At 37.4% G+C, this 18,207-nt stretch overlaps 3 protein-coding genes across 3 annotated transcripts; all 3 read left to right on the forward strand.

The window, feature by feature from the left end:
* The first annotated feature begins 988 nt into the window (after positions 1-988).
* Positions 989-2,546, forward strand: LOC149702943 (sperm-associated antigen 7). Its single transcript, XM_089866854.1, has 7 exons — positions 989-1,184; positions 1,281-1,348; positions 1,408-1,496; positions 1,560-1,644; positions 1,716-1,805; positions 1,875-2,034; positions 2,102-2,546. The coding sequence occupies exons 1-7, from the start codon at positions 1,103-1,105 to the stop codon at positions 2,212-2,214; spliced, it is 687 nt and encodes a 228-aa protein (XP_089722980.1). The 5' UTR covers positions 989-1,102; the 3' UTR covers positions 2,215-2,546.
* Positions 2,547-3,832: 1,286 nt separating this feature from the next.
* LOC149702944 (protein brambleberry-like) lies at positions 3,833-8,458 on the forward strand. The gene is made up of 7 exons (XM_089866855.1): positions 3,833-4,254; positions 4,728-5,042; positions 5,116-5,338; positions 5,410-5,706; positions 6,234-6,543; positions 7,535-7,829; positions 7,910-8,458. Exons 1-7 carry the CDS (start codon positions 3,973-3,975, stop codon positions 8,132-8,134), a joined length of 1,947 nt encoding a protein of 648 aa, XP_089722981.1. The 5' UTR covers positions 3,833-3,972; the 3' UTR covers positions 8,135-8,458.
* An 886-nt stretch (positions 8,459-9,344) lies between these two features.
* LOC149702945 (protein brambleberry-like) lies at positions 9,345-11,709 on the forward strand. The gene is made up of 7 exons (XM_089867161.1): positions 9,345-9,350; positions 9,861-10,083; positions 10,125-10,133; positions 10,208-10,480; positions 10,549-10,807; positions 11,116-11,359; positions 11,415-11,709. The coding sequence occupies exons 1-7, from the start codon at positions 9,345-9,347 to the stop codon at positions 11,517-11,519; spliced, it is 1,119 nt and encodes a 372-aa protein (XP_089723287.1). The 3' UTR covers positions 11,520-11,709.
* The last annotated feature ends 6,498 nt before the right edge of the window (positions 11,710-18,207 follow it).

Here is an 18,207-nt window from a genome sequence, read left to right on the forward strand (position 1 = left end):
TTTTTCAATGGCATTAAAACATAAATCTTTGCATTACCAAAGTACTAAATCCATGGCCACTTTTAAACTTTTATGTTTACTTATGGTCTCTTTTTTACCTTAATTAGACAAGTAATTAATTAGAAATTAGTAATTCTAATTAAATAGTTTGATAAATAAATGCCTAATTTCTAATTGAATTAGTTTCTAAGTCTAATTGCTAATTGACTAATTAATTAGTTCATAAATATTTCCCAAATTGCTAATTCTAATTCAATTAGTTGTCAGCTAATTAGCACAGCTCTGGTCATACTTATGGAGCATATCTTATAAACTTATGTAATACCAAAAGCCTATTGTACTAATTATAGGTGTGCATACATAAATTGGTAGTTGGGGGTAAAAAAGCGTCTTCTGATGGCGGATTTGTCGGAAGACTTAAATCATATTCTATTGCGATTTCTGTCTCTTCCCGCGACCCGACTCGTACCAGGAATGCAATCAAAATAAGACATGACTCTATTCTCTTCCTATTTGAAGGTAAATAAGTTTGTAGTAGTAGACCTCTTGACTCGGAGCTCGGAGAGGTAATATTTTGGTTTTCCCAACTTGTTCTATTTTGTTCGTCCGCAATTTGGAGAAATTATTTTCAAACTTGGTAAGCTTGGAATGATATAGCTTTAATTAAAATATACTATATCCGATTTAAGTCAAATTTCTCGCTTAAGGGTGGACAATTCGGACTTTGGTTGGGCCTTTCCCTCGCTTACATTTTTGGTCGATCTTACAACGGAGTTTTGTTAAAAATATTTAATAAACACCGCGTTTCAAATAAAAACATAAGTTAGGCAAAGCAAATTGAATTCAATGTTCTACACTAGAAATGGCTCGGTATGAATAAATTTTTCAAAAGAACAACAAAGAATTCACAAAAAAAAAGCATGACAGTCCCCGCCACAATTTTAAACACAAGTTCAGATTATGGCCAATAGAGACCGCTTCAAACCGCCCAGCTCAGCTGAGCTTTTGTTGTTGAGGGGTCAAATAAATCATCAAGTGAAAGCGAAACTTTATGATTATATCTTAATTTATTACTATTAAATAAAGTTTTAATATAATTAAAATGGCTGACCTTTTGGGGTCAATTTTAAGCACCATGGCGAAACCACCGTCTATTGATGATAAGCGAAAAAAGCTCATAAAACGTAAGAATTTTTTAATAATTTTAAGCCTTGGTCTATTAATATAATAAAAAATGTTGAGTTAAGCACTTTGTTTACTTCTAATTCTAAACACTTTAGAACAACAAGAACAACTAGCTAAACAGAAAGAACAAGACAAACAGCGTCTAGCTGTATTTAGAAAAGAAGTATGATAATCTAATGCTAATCTAAAGTATTAAAGAAATTTAAAGATTAATTATTTTAGATAGAAGATAAAGTTAATAAATTCATTCAAGATCCACAAATGAAAAAGATTAAATTTGATCCTATGAGCAAAGTTAAACGCTCTATAATGTAATTAAACTAACAGTTAATTATGTAATTATGAATAGTGTATATTAATAATGAATCTTTTAGCCACGATATAGCTGAAGTGGCGGGTCTAACGTCATTTTCATTTGGCGAAGAGGATATAGATCGACATATTATGCTTTTTAAGAAAGTAGGCAAACCAAGCTGTTAAAAGACTACTATAATAAGGGTTTAATAACAATTTAACATAATTTAAAATAGGAATTTGCACCCTGTGATGATGAACTTCAAGCTTATAGAAAAGGAGAGACTTGGGATGCCGAGAAAGGGAAAGAATTAATAAGGCAAAGGGTCAGTTTCTAATGATTTAAAATTAATTCATAGTTTAAGTTTTTAATAATTTTGTTTTTAAACTAAAAGGAATTGGCTAAGAAGTTGCAAGAGGAAGAAGATAGACTTAAACCAGCAACGGAAGTTGCACCCAACAGTAACTACAAAGAAAAGTACGAGAAATTGCTTGGGAAAGATGCCGGTATTGATGCCGCTAAAGTGGCCAAAGTCAATCAGCAGTTTGGAAATGGTTTGAATACTGCTCTTTTAATATAAGTTAAATATTATTTATTTACTTTACTTATTTTTAATTGCAGTACCGAGTGCTAATAAAAGGGATCAAAGATCTATTGAACAAACATTAGCTGATATTAGAGCAAAAAAGAAACTGAAGTGTGGTCCTAGCGAAGAAGATAATGCAATCCCATAGACTAAGCTTAATTCAATGGCTTTTGCAAAATTGTAAAATATTTAACTTCATAGAAATCGCAAACATTTTTTGTAATATATACCTCATTCAGGCTTAATAGTGCAGCCATAATTAATAAAAAAAATTGTCTAGTTGAATAAAAATTAAATACCTACTTTAAACTTTCCCATTAATTAGTTTCAGGCCAAGGCTTAGTAAAAGAAGCCAAAGCACCTGTTAAAACTTAAAACCTTGAAATAAAATTATACCTACTTACAATTTCTGAAACCCAGTGATCTTCCATAACTTGTAAAACAAATGCACACAAATAAAACCATCACTGTTTGCACTAATTGTTTTAAGTGGCCCTTCATTAATTAGTAATTAGGCCTAACGACTTTAAAGACAAAGTCACAAAACTCCGGATTATTATAGTTTTCTGTTTGCAGCTGATGTTACAAATGCACTGTCATAGCCAACTTATATTAATGTTAGTAGAAGAAGAGATCTAAGTTGGCCATGGAATGGATTAACTAACGCTAGGGATAGTTCGTTCCCCCCCCCAAAAGATGAAGCATGCATGTTCCAAACGCCCCCTAGCAGCAGCTACTATCCCTAACAGGAAGTTATAAGAAAATTGGACCAAATATCACGTTTTCTATGACGTCAAAATTGAAATACTGCCTAAATTGGGCGCCACCATCTTCAAAATCAGCAAAAACTATTTATTTTGCCTAGAGATGGCTCTATATCTACATCCGTTTTGGTCCAACAAATTGGGGGAATGAAGAGGGGAATCAAGGAATAATTCGGAACATGTAGTTGGCGATAGAAATGCATGGGAAACACGGTTAGTGAACAATCCCTAGCGTTAGTTAATCCATGGCCATGGCATTGTCAAAGATGTCAATTTTTTTTGTCTGGGAACGGGACCAGGCCATGGAGTGCCCTCATTTTTTTATTGGTTTCAATGCATTTGGGTCCCCTAGAGGGTCATCGGCAAGGATATGATTAATTAGGGAAGGAAGTAAGGTCACTTGGGAGGGATGTGGGGGTCAGACAGGGGCAGTCGGCACCTATAGGGTAGGGTAGGGTAAGATAGCGACATGGGTGGTATAAACCATTACGGAAATTACATACAGAGAAGGTCACGCCGCCATTGGGGTATTCTCCCTTTCGGCAAGAAGCGCCGCAGTGCGAGTTGGCCAGCCTCCGGCTTGTAGTAAACTTGGTCTCCGTCTGGCGTTGTTCTTGGCGCGAGGGAGATTACCCCAATGGCGGTGTCGAACCAGTTTGTTGGTTTCTCTGTATGTAATTTCCAAAATGGTCTATTCCATCAAACTTTGTCGCCCATAAGCTTGACCTACAGGACTCGTGCGCCACAGTCCCGGCAATCTTGAGGTGATATGCCACTAAATAACAAGGTAGTAAAACTGTACCTAAATTTCTTCTAAAAAAAATTAATCTTTAGAAAAAGTAACCTCGCTGTGAAAAAATAATTATTATTTTTTAAATTTATGTTATTTTTAAGGCAAAGGCGGACTATTTGACCTCTGAACGCCAGCCAACAGATTTGAAATAAGGCGCGAAAATTCTTGAGAGCTAGATGGCGTTAAATCACGTGTTATTACGTCACATAAGTGATGTCACGCGTAGAGCCATCGTGAAAATTTAAAATAGTAACAGCGAACTTCAGCAACCACCTGGATTTGTGCTCTATATTCAATCTTGACTGTTTTCCAATTTTATTTTCTTAGAAAGTTTTACGGGTTAAAGTTAATGATGAACAATAAAATAACTTTATACATTAGAATTATCTTAATTTTAGTCGTAATTCGTTGTACTAAGGCTGGTTTGTGGGAATGGGTTATTTATGGATCTGATTACAACAAAGAGGAGAGTGTGGACAAGCCCAAACAAGTCGAAGATCACAGCATGGGAAGTAGTTTGGGTAAATTGGCTAAAGTTCCTTTCGAAATGCGTACAGCGGATGAAAAATTTCTAGTAGAAGCTGCCAAATTTGGACTACAAGCTTCTGATTTGGATTTATGCCATCACAGAGTAAGTCCATTCATTCTACTGATGAATTAGTGAACGTGTATTATCAGAAGGGGATAATAGAAGAAGGATGACACTCTGTATCCTCTTAATGCTTTAGTTATGTAACGTCATTCTTCCCAGGCTCCCCCTTTTAGTTTGCTTTCCCCGCTCATCAAACTACAAATGGGCATCGCACCGTAAGGTGAATTCTATAGTTGTTTGGCACTAAATCCCCAGCAATCATCCCACAAACCTCGTCTGGACGTAGGACAAAATGCACAAGCGCGTCTTGCCAAATATTTAAGCGCTAATAGAGTAATGATGAGGGAACTATTTACAAAGTACGTGATTCGGTTTAGTAACCTTGCTCTAAATGTTCCGATGTTGGGAAGAATGACGTTACACTTACCCCGCTTTGTGGTATACTTCTCTCGAAGAGAAGTATTATATACTTCTGGTATTATTAAACCCTAAACGCTATATTCCCCACTCAGGTTATAATGCACTTAAAAAAGACGTGTGGTGCCTTAACGGAGGAAGATATTGGGAAGTTAAGTGTTCAGTTATTGAACTGTCAATCGTCTGTTGAAGGCCGTAAAACTTTCAAGTGCACGGAAGAAATGGCTATAGCTCAGTGCACGAAAGATATGGATGCCAATACGTGGAATGCCTATCATATCGTTAGTAACAGAGCGAGGGCCGTTTGTTACGCAGCCAGACAACAACAATTCACCGCTAAAACTGAAATGACAGTTAACAAGTTAGTTTATACTTCTGAGCACCAAATTGCAGCTTTGGAAAAATTGGAGGTAACTATTCGCTAGATGGTGACATGGGTCGCTAATTAAGTTAAATAGCTAATTTTAAGTTTAAATGTTAAAGGATGGGCAAAATAAGGTATCGGAAATGACTTCTAAAACTTTAGACACTATGGTTATGGGTCAGAAAGAGTTAGCTGAAAGACAGGAGAGGTTGAAAGCTTCGCAACAACGAATTCAAACATTTGTGCATGGAAATTTACGAGAATTAACCAGAGAAAAGGCCTTAATTGCAGCTGGACAAAGAGAGTTAGCAGCAATGACTGAAGGCATACAGAAAAAATTAGGTGAACATTATCATCAGCCAGGAAATGCATAGTTAGTAACATAATTAAAAACTTTCATATTAATTTAATAGATGAAGCCAATAAACAACTTCAATTAAACGAAGCAGATCGTAAAATTAACCATCAAGAAATTTTAAGAGATTTTGCCATGGTGCAATTGAAAACTAAAGAGATGTGGGTCAAAATTGACAACAGCACTCAAAATATTTTGTCCCAGCACTTGGAAGCTGTCACTCACTATCAAGAAACCCTACAAAACTTGCAACGCATTAATAACACTGTTAACTACCTTCTCCAACTTGTGGATAAAACCAGAGATGACGTAGATGCTAAATTAGGGTGGCTTAGTGGACTTTTAGGAGACGCTGGTAAAGTCCCATAAGTTTATAAGATATGTTGCATAAGTATGACACAACACTACCTAGACTCCTTAATGCAAGATAAGAGACTTACAGCTCGAGCTAATTCGAGAACGACAAGCGAGAATTGACTATACTCGGTTAATTTTGCAATCCATCTTCATATTTAGTCTGTACTAAGCCTTTGACAGCGCCTCACCAGGCGTCGAGGGGGTAGACAATTTGGATCTCTGTGTACCCCTGAGTTCAAAAGAGTTCAGCTTTGACAGTGCATTGAGTTCAAAGCCTTCGGAACTCAGAGTTCAGCTTTGACAGTGCATTGAGTTCAAAGCCTTCGGAACTCAGAGTTCAGCTTTGACAGTACATTGAGTTCAAGACATATTGTACACCTGAGTTCTCAAGTGTCTACCCCCTCGCCAGGCGTCGCTTTACGTCAAATCTATGACGTACCTCACTCAGTTCATGACAAACTTATGGAACCGACTTCATGATGACATTAACTAATGATAAGTCTTTAATATATTTTTGTTTTTAAGGTGACAGATTAACGATAATCTACTGCTGTCTCATCCATGGAGCCTATTTCATGGCTTCAGCCGTAACGGCATCATTTTTAAATTTCCCGATGTTTTCACGCGTCGCTATTCTAGTCATGGTTCCCTTAAACGCAGTTAGCGATATGAAACAACAATCCTGTTTAGATTTTGTATCGTTAACGGTGTTTTTACTATCAACAATTTTACTTCAATGGCTGATTAGTAAAATTGGATTGGCATTTAAGGCCCCTCCCACCATTTTCAAATTATGCTATAAGATTCATAACTCTATCAAAATATATCGTGAAAGGTGCGTTTTATACTGTTAGCAGGGTTCATACAAACCTGGAAAAATCAGGGAAATAAATAGTTGACAAAAACCTCAGGGAAAACTCAGGGAAATTTCGAATTTTTACTACAATTCAGGGAAATTTTGGTCAAACAAGGGCCGAGTAATTAAGCAAAATGTTCATAAACATTAAACATCCCCTCCATAGGATTAACATTACACTATACTTTGGAGGCTCATAACTCTGGTTCTACTAGAGATACGGGGATGTCCTTTGAGTATGTTATAGTCCAATTTGCCCCCCATCCAACCATACTAAAAACGTAGGTCTACGACAAACAGGGGCCGAGTAATTGAGCAAAATGTTCATAAACATCCCCTCCATAGGATTATCATTACACTATACTTTGGAGGCTCATAACTCTAGTTATATTAGAGATACGGGTATGTCCTTTGAGTATGTTATAGTCCAATTTGTCCCCCATCCAACCATACTAAAAACGTAGGGCTACGACAAACAGGGGCCGAGTAATTGAGCAAAATGTTCATAAACATCCCCTCCGTAGGATTAACATTACACTATACTTTGGAGGCTCATAACTCTGGTTCTACTAGAGATACGGGGATGTCCTTTGAGTATGTTATAGTCCAATTTGTCCCCCATCCAACCATACTAAAAACGTAGGGCTACGACAAACAGGGGCCGAGTAATTGAGCAAAATGTTCATAAACATCCCCTCCATAGGATTAACATTACACTATACTTTGGAGGCTCATAACTCTGGTTATATTAGAGATGTAATAGTCATATTTGCCCCCCTCTCTTTCGTTAACATTTGCTCCATAGGATACTCCATATACGGGAAAAACCTGGAAAATTCAGGGAAGTATATTGGGAAAAACCTCCCATAAATCTCAGGGAAATTTGTTTTCCAAAAGTTTTATGAACCCTGGTTAATTAGGTCTATCTTTTTAGTTTTAGGGTTTAGACTAATTAAGGCGTGTAATTTAGATGTTCAAATGAGATTACGGTTGCTGCCGAGAAATTTAAAGCTCAATGCGAAAAACGCAGGAGTTCAATGGGATTTTTAGCAAATGCTACTGAGCCAAGTGTAAATAGAAGTTCCCTTAATGGAGCAGCTTATAAACCTTCGCGTAGACGTTCAGGTGGCTCATTGGGTCCTTTACCAGAGGATATCTCCGTAATTCCCAATGCTGATAGTTTTAATCACGAAGAAGGGCCTCCCACTCCTGATACGTCAACACCTACAAATGATCCTGATAAACAAAATTCCAATTCGCATATGGTAAGTTAAGTTTACGTTAATATTTAGTGTTTTTAACTTTTTATCGTAACTTCTTTAATAAATCCAATCTGTTTTTATAGAATAATGGTGCCACAAACGATCTCTTTAATGATTTTGACGCGTATCAGAACATTAGAGGACAAAGTCTAACACCTACACGAAGGTTAAGGAGGATAAGTTCTTCGTCAACATCTACTTCAACTGGAAGAAGATTTTGTTCCGGTGTTAATAAGTCTGGCACTCCTTGCAAAGGAAGCGCTTCTATTGGTTACGAGTTTTGTCACCATCATTTGCATCAAGAATGAATTTTAATGTTACGCGCATGAATCTTTTGTTTTTGTTTTTCGTTGATTAATTTAGAGATTTATTTTCACTCTTAGTTTGATTGAATTCCCAGTAAATGTAAATGTAAATTTTTAAATAATTTTAATTGCAACTGATGAACTAGAAATTTACTGTAAAGTGTATGTAAATATAGAATTTTATTTTTAATTGTAAGGTGTTTAACTACTTATATTTAAACCCCTTCATTCCATTTAAACACAAAGTTACTCATTTTTACTTAAATTGTATTTGCATATATTGATTGATTCAAAATTTCAAAATAAAATATTGTGATAAATTTTCAATGGTTTCGCATTTTTTTCCATTGCACAATCTCCTTAGAGTGACTCATAAGTTTATGAGCTATGATCCATAAGTGTGACACTTCATATACTTCGTAACGCTAGAGACTTACTGAGAGCTAGTTCGAGAACGACAAGCGAGAATTGACTATACAAGGTTTTCGAAGTCCATATTTCCAATCCATTTAGTATGTACTAAACCTTTGACAGCGCATTTAACAGGCGTCGCCTTACGAGAATCTATGACGTTTCACCTACGTCACTTCATGACAATCTCTCAGTAACCAGTGACAAACTTATGGAACATATCTTATATGAACTTATGTTGACTTATATTGCGCAATTGAGGTTGGTATTGTATTGACAGCTTAGAGGTTAGTTTGCAAAAATACTTGATTATGCAGGATGTCGTTGACTTGCTAAAGCTATTTAATAAAAGCATACCCTCAACAGATTTCTATAGGGCTTGTGGGCCCTGGCCCCTGTTAGACAAGAACCTACATCCTCCCGTAATGTTATCTAAATAATGCGCGAAAATTTCTAGAAAGCTAGATGGTGTTAAAGCCTTGTTTTTTACGTCATCACCGTTATGTCACTTATCTGAAAATTTATAACGGTAACCAAAACTTACAAACACGTAATTACAGGAAACTTCAGTCAGTTTTGTGCGTAATAACTTTAGTGTATTCCGAAATTTTTGGGCAGGAATCTTTAAAGTTTAAAGTTAAATAATGAATATCAACATATTATCTTTATGTTATAATATTATCTTATTTTTAGTCGTAATTCATTCTACAAACTCTGATTTGTGCAAATTAGAGGTAATATTTAATTGATTGTGGCACGGGCTACTTATCTAAGTTTGGTTGCGCTTAACCATGGATAAAAGATGCAGGTGAGGAAATTTGTTTTCACGCTTAGAGGATAGGCAACTCCCTATCTCCAACGGCAGTTTATTCTTACCAAGGAGGATAATATGGAGGGCCGACTTAGTATAATTTTAGGAAAGTGACTGGTAGCCCTGCTTACGCTAGTGGCCCTCCTTGATTCTTACTATGGGCTAGTCTATTCCAGTTTCGGTTGTCAGCATGCGCAAAGCTAGAGATAATGTAACGTAGTTTTGTGCGTGCTGTCAACAGACGAAAGCAATACTGATTTTCAGGATTTAAAATTTCGCTGTCAGCACGCTCAAACGTACGTTATAGGTTACCGCTAAGCCGCCCCAAGATAGAGACCTATCTTTGCGCGTGTTGACATCTGAAGCTGGAACAATATTTATTGATTAATGTACCGTCGGAGATAGGGAGTTGCCTATCCTATAGCGTGAAAACAAATTTCATCACGTGCATTCTTTTTCCATGGCTTAACTTTGTTAAATAGCTAATTTCAAGTTTAATTGTTAAAGGATGGTCAAAATAAAAAATCCGAAATTACTTCCGAAATTTTTGACATTGTGGTCATTGGGCAGAAAGAGTTAGCTGAAAGACAGGAGGGGTTAAAAGCTACACAACAGCGCATTCAAACATTTGTGAATAGAAATTTGCGAAAATTAAACAGAGAAAAGGACTTAATAGCAGCTGAACAAAGCGAGTTAGCTGCATTGACAGAGGGCATACAGAAAAAATTAGGTAAAGATAATTACTAGTTATTGAAAACTTGTCATTGTCAGGAAGGGCCAGTAAATTTGAAGTTAAAAATGTTAATTTGATTCCGTATTAATTATTTTAATTTTTAATAGATGAAGCCAATAAGCAAACGAAACAGATCGCAAAATTAACCATCAAGAAATTTTACAAGATTTCGCCATGGTTCAATTGAAAACGAAGCAAATGTGGGCCATAATTGACAACAGCACTCAAAATGTTGTGTCCCAGCACTTGGAAGCTGTCACTCACTATCAAGAAACGCTAGAAAGCGTGCAGAATAATATAAACAATGTTTTATACCTTATTCAACTTGTGGATATAACTAAGGAGAATGTAGATGCTAAATTAGGATGGCTTTTGGGAATTGTTAGAAACACTGGTAATCATTTTAATCCATATGGTAATTAATTAATAAATAAAAAAAACTAATGTGCGTTTGATTTTAAGGTGACAAATTAATGATAATCTACTGCTGTCTCATCCATGGAGGCTATTTCATAGCTTCAGTCATAACCGCTTCATTTTTAAACTTTCCGATGTTTACACGTATTGCTATTTTAGTCATAGTTCCTGTAAACGCACTTAGCTATATGAAGCAACAGTTCTACTTAGATTTCGTATGGCTAACGGTGCTTCTATTATCATCAATTTTATTTCAGTGGATGCATAGTATTCTTAAACTATTCTATACAATATATCGCGAAAGGTTCGTTTCAAAATATATGCGAGGGGCTAACCACTCCACAGGGCTTGTTGGGGCGCATTGAGTTAACCCCCCCCCCCAAGCAACCTTTGCTGCTCATTTTTCCGGTTTAAAGTGGCGCATACAATCTCGGCCCCCGGGTGCAAAATTGCTTAATCCGGCCCTGTCGATTACGTATTCATTTTAGCACTGTCAAAGGCAGACTTACGGGTAATGGTTTACGCCGTCGCTAAGTGACTGGCCCCTCAAATACGTGTTAACTCTTAATTATAGAATAATTAAGGTGTTTAAATTCTATCATATCATTACAGGTGCTCAAAGGAGATTAGGTTTGCGGCTGAGAAATTTAAGGCGCAATCTGAAAAACTCATGCGTCCATTGGGATTTTTAGCAGCTTACAAGCCTTCTCTTAGACGATCGGGTGTCTCATTGGAACCTCTACCAGAGGACTTTTCCGAAATTCCTGATACTGATTGTTTCAATCATGAAGAGGGGCCTCCAGCCCCTGATACATCAACACTGACAAATAATCCTTATAAACAAAATGCGTATATTGTAAGTTTACTAACAAATAGTGAAGAATCTTTAACGAATAGCTATGTTTTTACAGAGTAACGATGCTAAAAACAATATCTTTAACGATTTTGATGCACATCAGAACATGAGGGGACAAAGTTTAACTACTAAAAAGAGGTTAAGGAGGACAAGTATTTAATCAACATCTACTTCAACTGGAGAAAGTGCCTGTTCGTGTATTAATAAGTCGCGCTCACCTTGCAAAGGAAGTGGTGCTTTAGACCTTTTCGACGTAAAAAGAGCGTAGGCAACAATCAGTATCGAGACATACAAGGGGTTTGATACATTGACGTCTCTGCGCACTCTCATGATACAAAGGGACTACAGCGCTGGCGCCAAAATGCGAGATGGAAGGCAGAGTTTTACCCCTGTGTCTTTCCCTCAGTTACGTCGAAATGGTCTAACAGGTTTCCCAAACACTGTGCCACAAAGCCAAATGCGGAAGTTGTTCAAAATATTGATCTCTTGAATCCAAAAAAAAAAAATAAATAAATATTCACTAAGAAAGATGTGTCATATATTTATAATTAGGCAAAATATGTATAGCGACTTCGAAAACTTTGGGAAACACTATTCAATTGGTTAGAGTTTTGACACCACCATCATCAGCATCAAGAATGATTTACACAGGCTTGAATATTTAATTGTTTAACCCTTTCATTCCAATTAAACACCTATAGTTACTCATTTTCGCTTAAAAAGTGTATTTCCTTACATAGTCAATATTTCAAATAATAAAAAAATTGTGATAAACTTTTATGAATTCTTTTAATTACTAAAAGGCTAAAGGACTTGCTCTAAGCAGAAGGTGATAATAGAAGAAGGATGCCACACTGTATCCTCTTAATACTTTAGTTATGTAACATTATTCTTCCAAGGCTGAACCTTTTTGTTTGTTCTATAGAGCTATCTCAGTTGTGACGTCAGTGCCTAGGTAAAACGTCATGGCCTTAACCTTTGCAGTGGGCGGCCATGTTTGGTACCGCTTTGGTTCTATGGGCAAATAATATTGGTGACGTCACATTAAGGCTTCTGAGATAGCTCTATTGCTCATCAAACGTCAAATGGGCATCACACCAAAGAGAGTATAGGGGAGGAGTGGAAAGAGGGGAAAATCTTGTTCCTCTTTTCTACCGCGCATCTTCAGTGCGCAGTACCGATGCATTTCCGTTTGAGGCATTAAACGGTATCGTAGGTGGCGCGACTGAGCCGGAAACTCCCTCGTACTACTAGTATAATTTAGGGGCAACATTGTAATTTAGCCTTGTGGTTGTGGAGCGGGGGGAGCTTCCACTCCTCCCCTATACTCTCTTTGATCACACCGTGGGCTGAATTCTATAAGTGTTTGGTACTAAAACCCCAAAAATCAACCCACAAACCTCCTTTTGACGCGGGGCAAAAATCCACAAATAGTTAAGCGCTAATAGAGTAATTATGAGGGAATTATTTATTGCGTATGTGATTCGGTTTAGTAACCACATCATCTTTATGGGATGTCTGGATTTCGGGTGAAAGTTCGAATTTTCATAGCTAGATGTCGCCAGTGTTATTGTAATACATCAGTCAGTAAGATCATACGTTTATAATATATCGAACGTACCAAGAACAAGTCTTGGCGTATGCAATATTATAGTAAAGCGATGCATGGATTGGTCAAAGTTAACGAATAATTAGACTGCAAAGTAGCTGTAGTGCAAGTCTCCCGTCGTTCTCGAACCAGCTCTCTGTAAAGCAGTAGCCTTACAAAGCATGGCTTATTGAACATATGTTATAGGCTTATGGTAAAATCTATATATGAGAAAAAGGTGCGTTACGTCGCCGTCGGTGGTTCTTTTTTCGAGGAATACAGCATTAATTATCGCAACGTAGAAACCGTATATTTTTAAGGAACGTGTTATGCATTGACGAAGCCTATATCAAGTTTATCTTTTATCAAAATAATCTCTACTTGGCATGCGTGAATTTTGTATTATTAGGAATGGGGCATGGGCCTTTCCGTAGAATCTGTCCACCCAGTCGTTCCTCGCTTACAGTCACGTGACATTTCCCCATCACTTTTCGAGAAAATTGTTACACTACTACTTCAAAATATAGTTCGTGACACGACCCTACATATTACAGTGGCGTCGCTAGGCCTTTTTTTGGGGGGGGGGGGATATAGCCCTCCCCCCAAATTCCAAACTTAGGCCCCCCCCCCCAAAATAATCTGTAAACCCTAGCAAAAATTGCTGTTAGCAACCTAAAATTCTGTAGCAATATATAAAAAATTATAATGATAGATTCATCTCTGCAGAGATGAATTTCAATATCAAACAGTACAATTTTGAACAAAAGAGCAGATGGAGACAAGTAAAATGTTACATGTTCTTTCGAAGGGAGTCTCAATAGTGTGGACTAAAAGCTAACCAAAACTAAAAGTAAACTAAAGAAGAGTGAAAATCCTTCATAATCGGTTCCGTAGTTTTTGTAAAAGGTTGTATATCTTTAAAATACGAATAATTTCACGTTGACACAAATTTACCGATAGTTTTAAAGGTCTACATATTTACCAATGAACCCATCATGCAAAATTTTATTAAGTTCCTATAATAACTAGTTTGCCCAGATTTAGCCCCCCCCCCCCCCAATTTCAAACCCTAGCGACGCTACTGCTACAAAAGAATTGTACATCCATTTAGTTTTCCCAATTAGGAAATCCCCTCATTCCCTGATGTAAAAAGACATATTTTTAAATGGCCGCTTCAACGTTCATGAGAATGTCCAACCTCTTGGTCATATCACACTTTTCTTTTCGTTGTTTTTATGGGAAAAATCTGATTATGCCTTTACTTACTCAATTATAACAAACATTTATGGCAAAGGTAAGTATCATGTAAAAAAAATGAGATTCGGACCCTTTATTTAGTTAAGGGAAATTGGGTAAACTGACCCCTATCTCTTTCTAACCCCCTAGCAGTTAACCAAAGCTTAATGAACTGTAATAGATAAAAAAGAAGAATCTCTTTTTTGCTCCTCTGCGCATTGATCCCTTTCGGCAGCGTATAATCCCTATCTACAAACATACCACGTAGTGGTTTACCCCTTAATGAGGGCTGACAAACCTCACATCCCTGCAAAAACCGCTATAAGTTCAAAAGGTCAGTTCCACCTTCAGATGTCAGCAGGTAGGAAACCACTGCACGGGGATAAAACCCAGTAGAGCCAAGGAAAGTAGTCGCTGACAATTCAAAGTGAAATTATTAATCTAAAGCAAATAGCGTCGCGTTATTAGAGAACAACATGGGTACAAACATGGTACAATTTAATAATGTAAATCCTCATAACGAAAAATAGTCCTTGCATTATGGTTGACTACATACAATATATCTGTCCTTTAAACAGAAACTTACATTTCCGTTATCATTGGTTCGAATTATTTACTTTTTGGTTTAAATTTTAGTAATTAAGTATAATCAGAAATAAATAGGGCCAAGTACGCGTTAAGAGGAGTTTCGCGAGGCGTCGAGTTATGGTTTTTTTTTTGCGCCTTCCCAGAAGCGCATTTTTGGCGGGAACTCGCGGATTAATACACTTTCCCGAAACTATTTTCTTTTCGTCTGTCCAGGTTGAACGAGTTTAGTTAGCTTTATGACCGTGTGGAGGCGCGTGTAAGAAATGTTTTCTCGATAAGTTGCCACTCTGTGATTGGATGAATTCGAATTATGCGCCGTAGACCACTTTTTTATGGGTTGGAATGCCTTACAAGAGCTATAGCTGGAGACACGTACTTCCCGCAATTTACTTCTGGTACAAACAAAACGCTATAATCCTCGCCATAAGTACTTTGTTTGCCTTAGGAGCCTGGTGTATGGGCTTCCTCCACGCGAGACTGCTTTGCTTCCTTCAAAGGTTGAAGAGTAGATGCATTAACTGGAAGTTAGCGTCATAAGCCAAAAAATAGTTATTTCAGTGGTTATTGACGGGAAACTTGGCATAAACAGCGGAATAACAATAAAGCATATACATTTCAAAAAAGAGACACTAAGCCAAAGAAATTGTCATTTTAGCTACTTAGAGCAATGATAAGCGACTAGTTATTAAGTCACTATTAATACGATCGCTGAAATTTTAACCACACATCAAAATTACTCAAATGGTAAATCTTAGCCTCTCTCGCTCTGCAGATCAAAGAATGTAAAATCCTTTACAGTTTTTTTAATGAAAATCTCAGCTCGTTACATAACAGAAGGCAAGTGGGAGAATATGCCCCATTGGCTAAGTAGGGGCCTGACGTTTGGTAAAGAAGATGTCCCCTCCCCTCCTTGCAAGCTTAATACAGTTACATCAAAAGTTAATAAAAAAAATGCATTCCGGGAGTATGACACTACCTAGAGACTTACGAGTGAGAGCTAGTTCGAGAGTTGACTACACTCGGTTTTGCAGTCCATCTTCCTATTTAGTCTGTACTAAGCCTTTGACAGCGCCTCACCAGGCGTCGCTTTACGATAATCTATGACGTCATCTCCGTCACTTCATGACAAGCTCCAGTTGGTAACCAATGACAAACTTATGGAACATATCTTACGAACTTATGGTTATATCAAAACACCCTGATTCAACCCAAGTAAGCGACAGCAACAGAACAAGCCTCTGACAAGAGGGCGAAAAAAGACATTTAGGCTAAACGAACATTGCAAAATGTAAATTAAGGCAAGGGGACGTGTAAGTTAGGCAAAAAAGGGGACCACGTTCTTGGTATGGCCTTGCTTAATTTTGTCGTCAGATTTCGCAGTGAGGACTCAAAGGGGGTTTAATAGGGGTGGGGAATTCAATTACAAGTCTTTTTCCGGCCAAATGTCGTTCCATTTAATAGAAAAAACTAAACTCAGTGACTTTAGTCGACGCTAAAAAAATAAATAAATAAAATAAACCACAAACCCAAAAACGGAATGAGATGGGAATGCCCCAACACTTCCGCCATATTTTGAAGAGAGAGAGATATTACTTCATTTGAATAACCCCCCGCATGGGTTGGTTCAACTGTACTTGCTAAACACTAGTTTTTTCTTATGACGTTTAAGATTATGTATTAGTGCGCACTAACTTTCGCTATGGTTTTAAGTTAGAGTGAAACAATTGAAGGGCAAGCTAAGCCTTGGATGGGATGGACGATGGATGATTTTTAACCACCGAGTGTCGTTTATCAAGACAGAACAATTAATACTATTAATGATGATAATGAAGTTTTGGTTAATTCTGGCGCCTCTTTTCCGTTGGGGTTTGAGAGAAAAAAATTAAGCGGGGTGCAGTTTTAATTACCATTTAAAAACCAGACAGACTAGATCTTTGGATCATCTATAATTATGATTTGTGGCAGAGACTGAAAGAGATGAAAGAAAAAGTGAACAAAGTTTTGGCCCCATTAAAGGCACAGTCAGTCCCATGATGAGCCATGCAAAATTGTATTCCCTCATGCCAAAGACCAAATACTAAATACTAGTAACCAGTGACAAACTTATGGAACATATCTTATGCTAGTAGATTGTAGATGACTGTTTGTCTGGTCTTTGGAAAACTCGAGAAATAGAAGACTTGGTAAAATCAAGAAGCGATATCTAGTTTACTAGGGAGAAGGTCTAAGTGCCTAAGTATTCGCGCGCCATAGTCCCAGTCCCCCTTTGAAAATACAAGGGGGGACGTAAAAGGAGGCCGGGCTATTTCGCCTCTCTTCAGTCGGAAAATACGTAATTTTCGACATTCGCGTCGTGATGATGTGAGTTTTCAAAAACCAATGAGATGCTGCTTGTAATTTAGAGGCGGGGTTTAACTCCGTACCTACGTTTGGACTGGAGATAAAGCTAGAAATGTGGCAAATTTGTAACTTCTCCCTAGTAAACTAGATATCGCTTCTTGGTAAAATATAAGCAGACACCAAAAAAGGTCAAATGAAGGCTGGTCGCTTACATAAACTTTGCGAGTCTTTTCACATGCCGATAATATCTTTCAAGATGGCACTTTGATATTGGAAGTAGTGTGTTACTGAAGTGTTCTGTGACCAAGGATGATGGTGGAAGGATGCGAAATCTGAGAGAAATCGGCTCGCTAACTGTGGAACGGCTCAGGTTGGGTGGGACGCTACAAATGGGGGAGGAATAGTTGGAAGCATTGGTAATAGCCCCTTCCAAAAAGTTTGACTGCCTTGTGCATCTTGTTGTTTAAGTTATTCGCGCATGCGCACTTGGAGCTAAAAAACGTCATATCTAGGTTGTGAACTAGGCTATGCGGGGAAACTACTTCCTGTTTGTAGGAAGAACTGAACTGACTCAGACTAAGAACATTTTTTCAAAACTTTTTGGAAGGGGCTATTGGTCAAGAAGGCCAACAGACGAACCAATTACAATTGAGTCCGACTATTCCTACTTCTGTTTTTGGCGTCCCACCCAACCTGAGCCGTTCCTAAGTTAGAGCGCCTATTTCTCTCAGTTTTCGCATAATCCCCCACCATCCTTGCTGTGACTGTCTATATTTCTTCAGGCATAGTTAAGTCGTAACCATGACAGGAAACAATAGAAAGAAACGACACCGCTTATGGTAATGTGGAATTTACAAAGACAAGTAAGAGATGAACACACTATTCTAATCATTTTTATCAGATTTCAATCATTTAATACTAATACGTCAGTTATTACATAACATATTACACAACAACTTAATAAGGGCTTGGATGAACAACAATGCCTATGGATTTCCTAATGACATTCAAGAAATGTGGTGCGATTTTTATTTCACGTGACATGAAGCACCGAAAAATGAGGAAGCTTTCCCAGTCATGTGACGGTCCATTGCTT

The sequence above is a fragment of the Phalangium opilio genome, unplaced genomic scaffold (assembly GCF_054372755.1).
Source record: "Phalangium opilio isolate 3A_F unplaced genomic scaffold, DU_Popi_V2 ptg000017l_1, whole genome shotgun sequence".
NCBI classification, from domain to species: Eukaryota; Metazoa; Arthropoda; class Arachnida; order Opiliones; family Phalangiidae; genus Phalangium; species Phalangium opilio.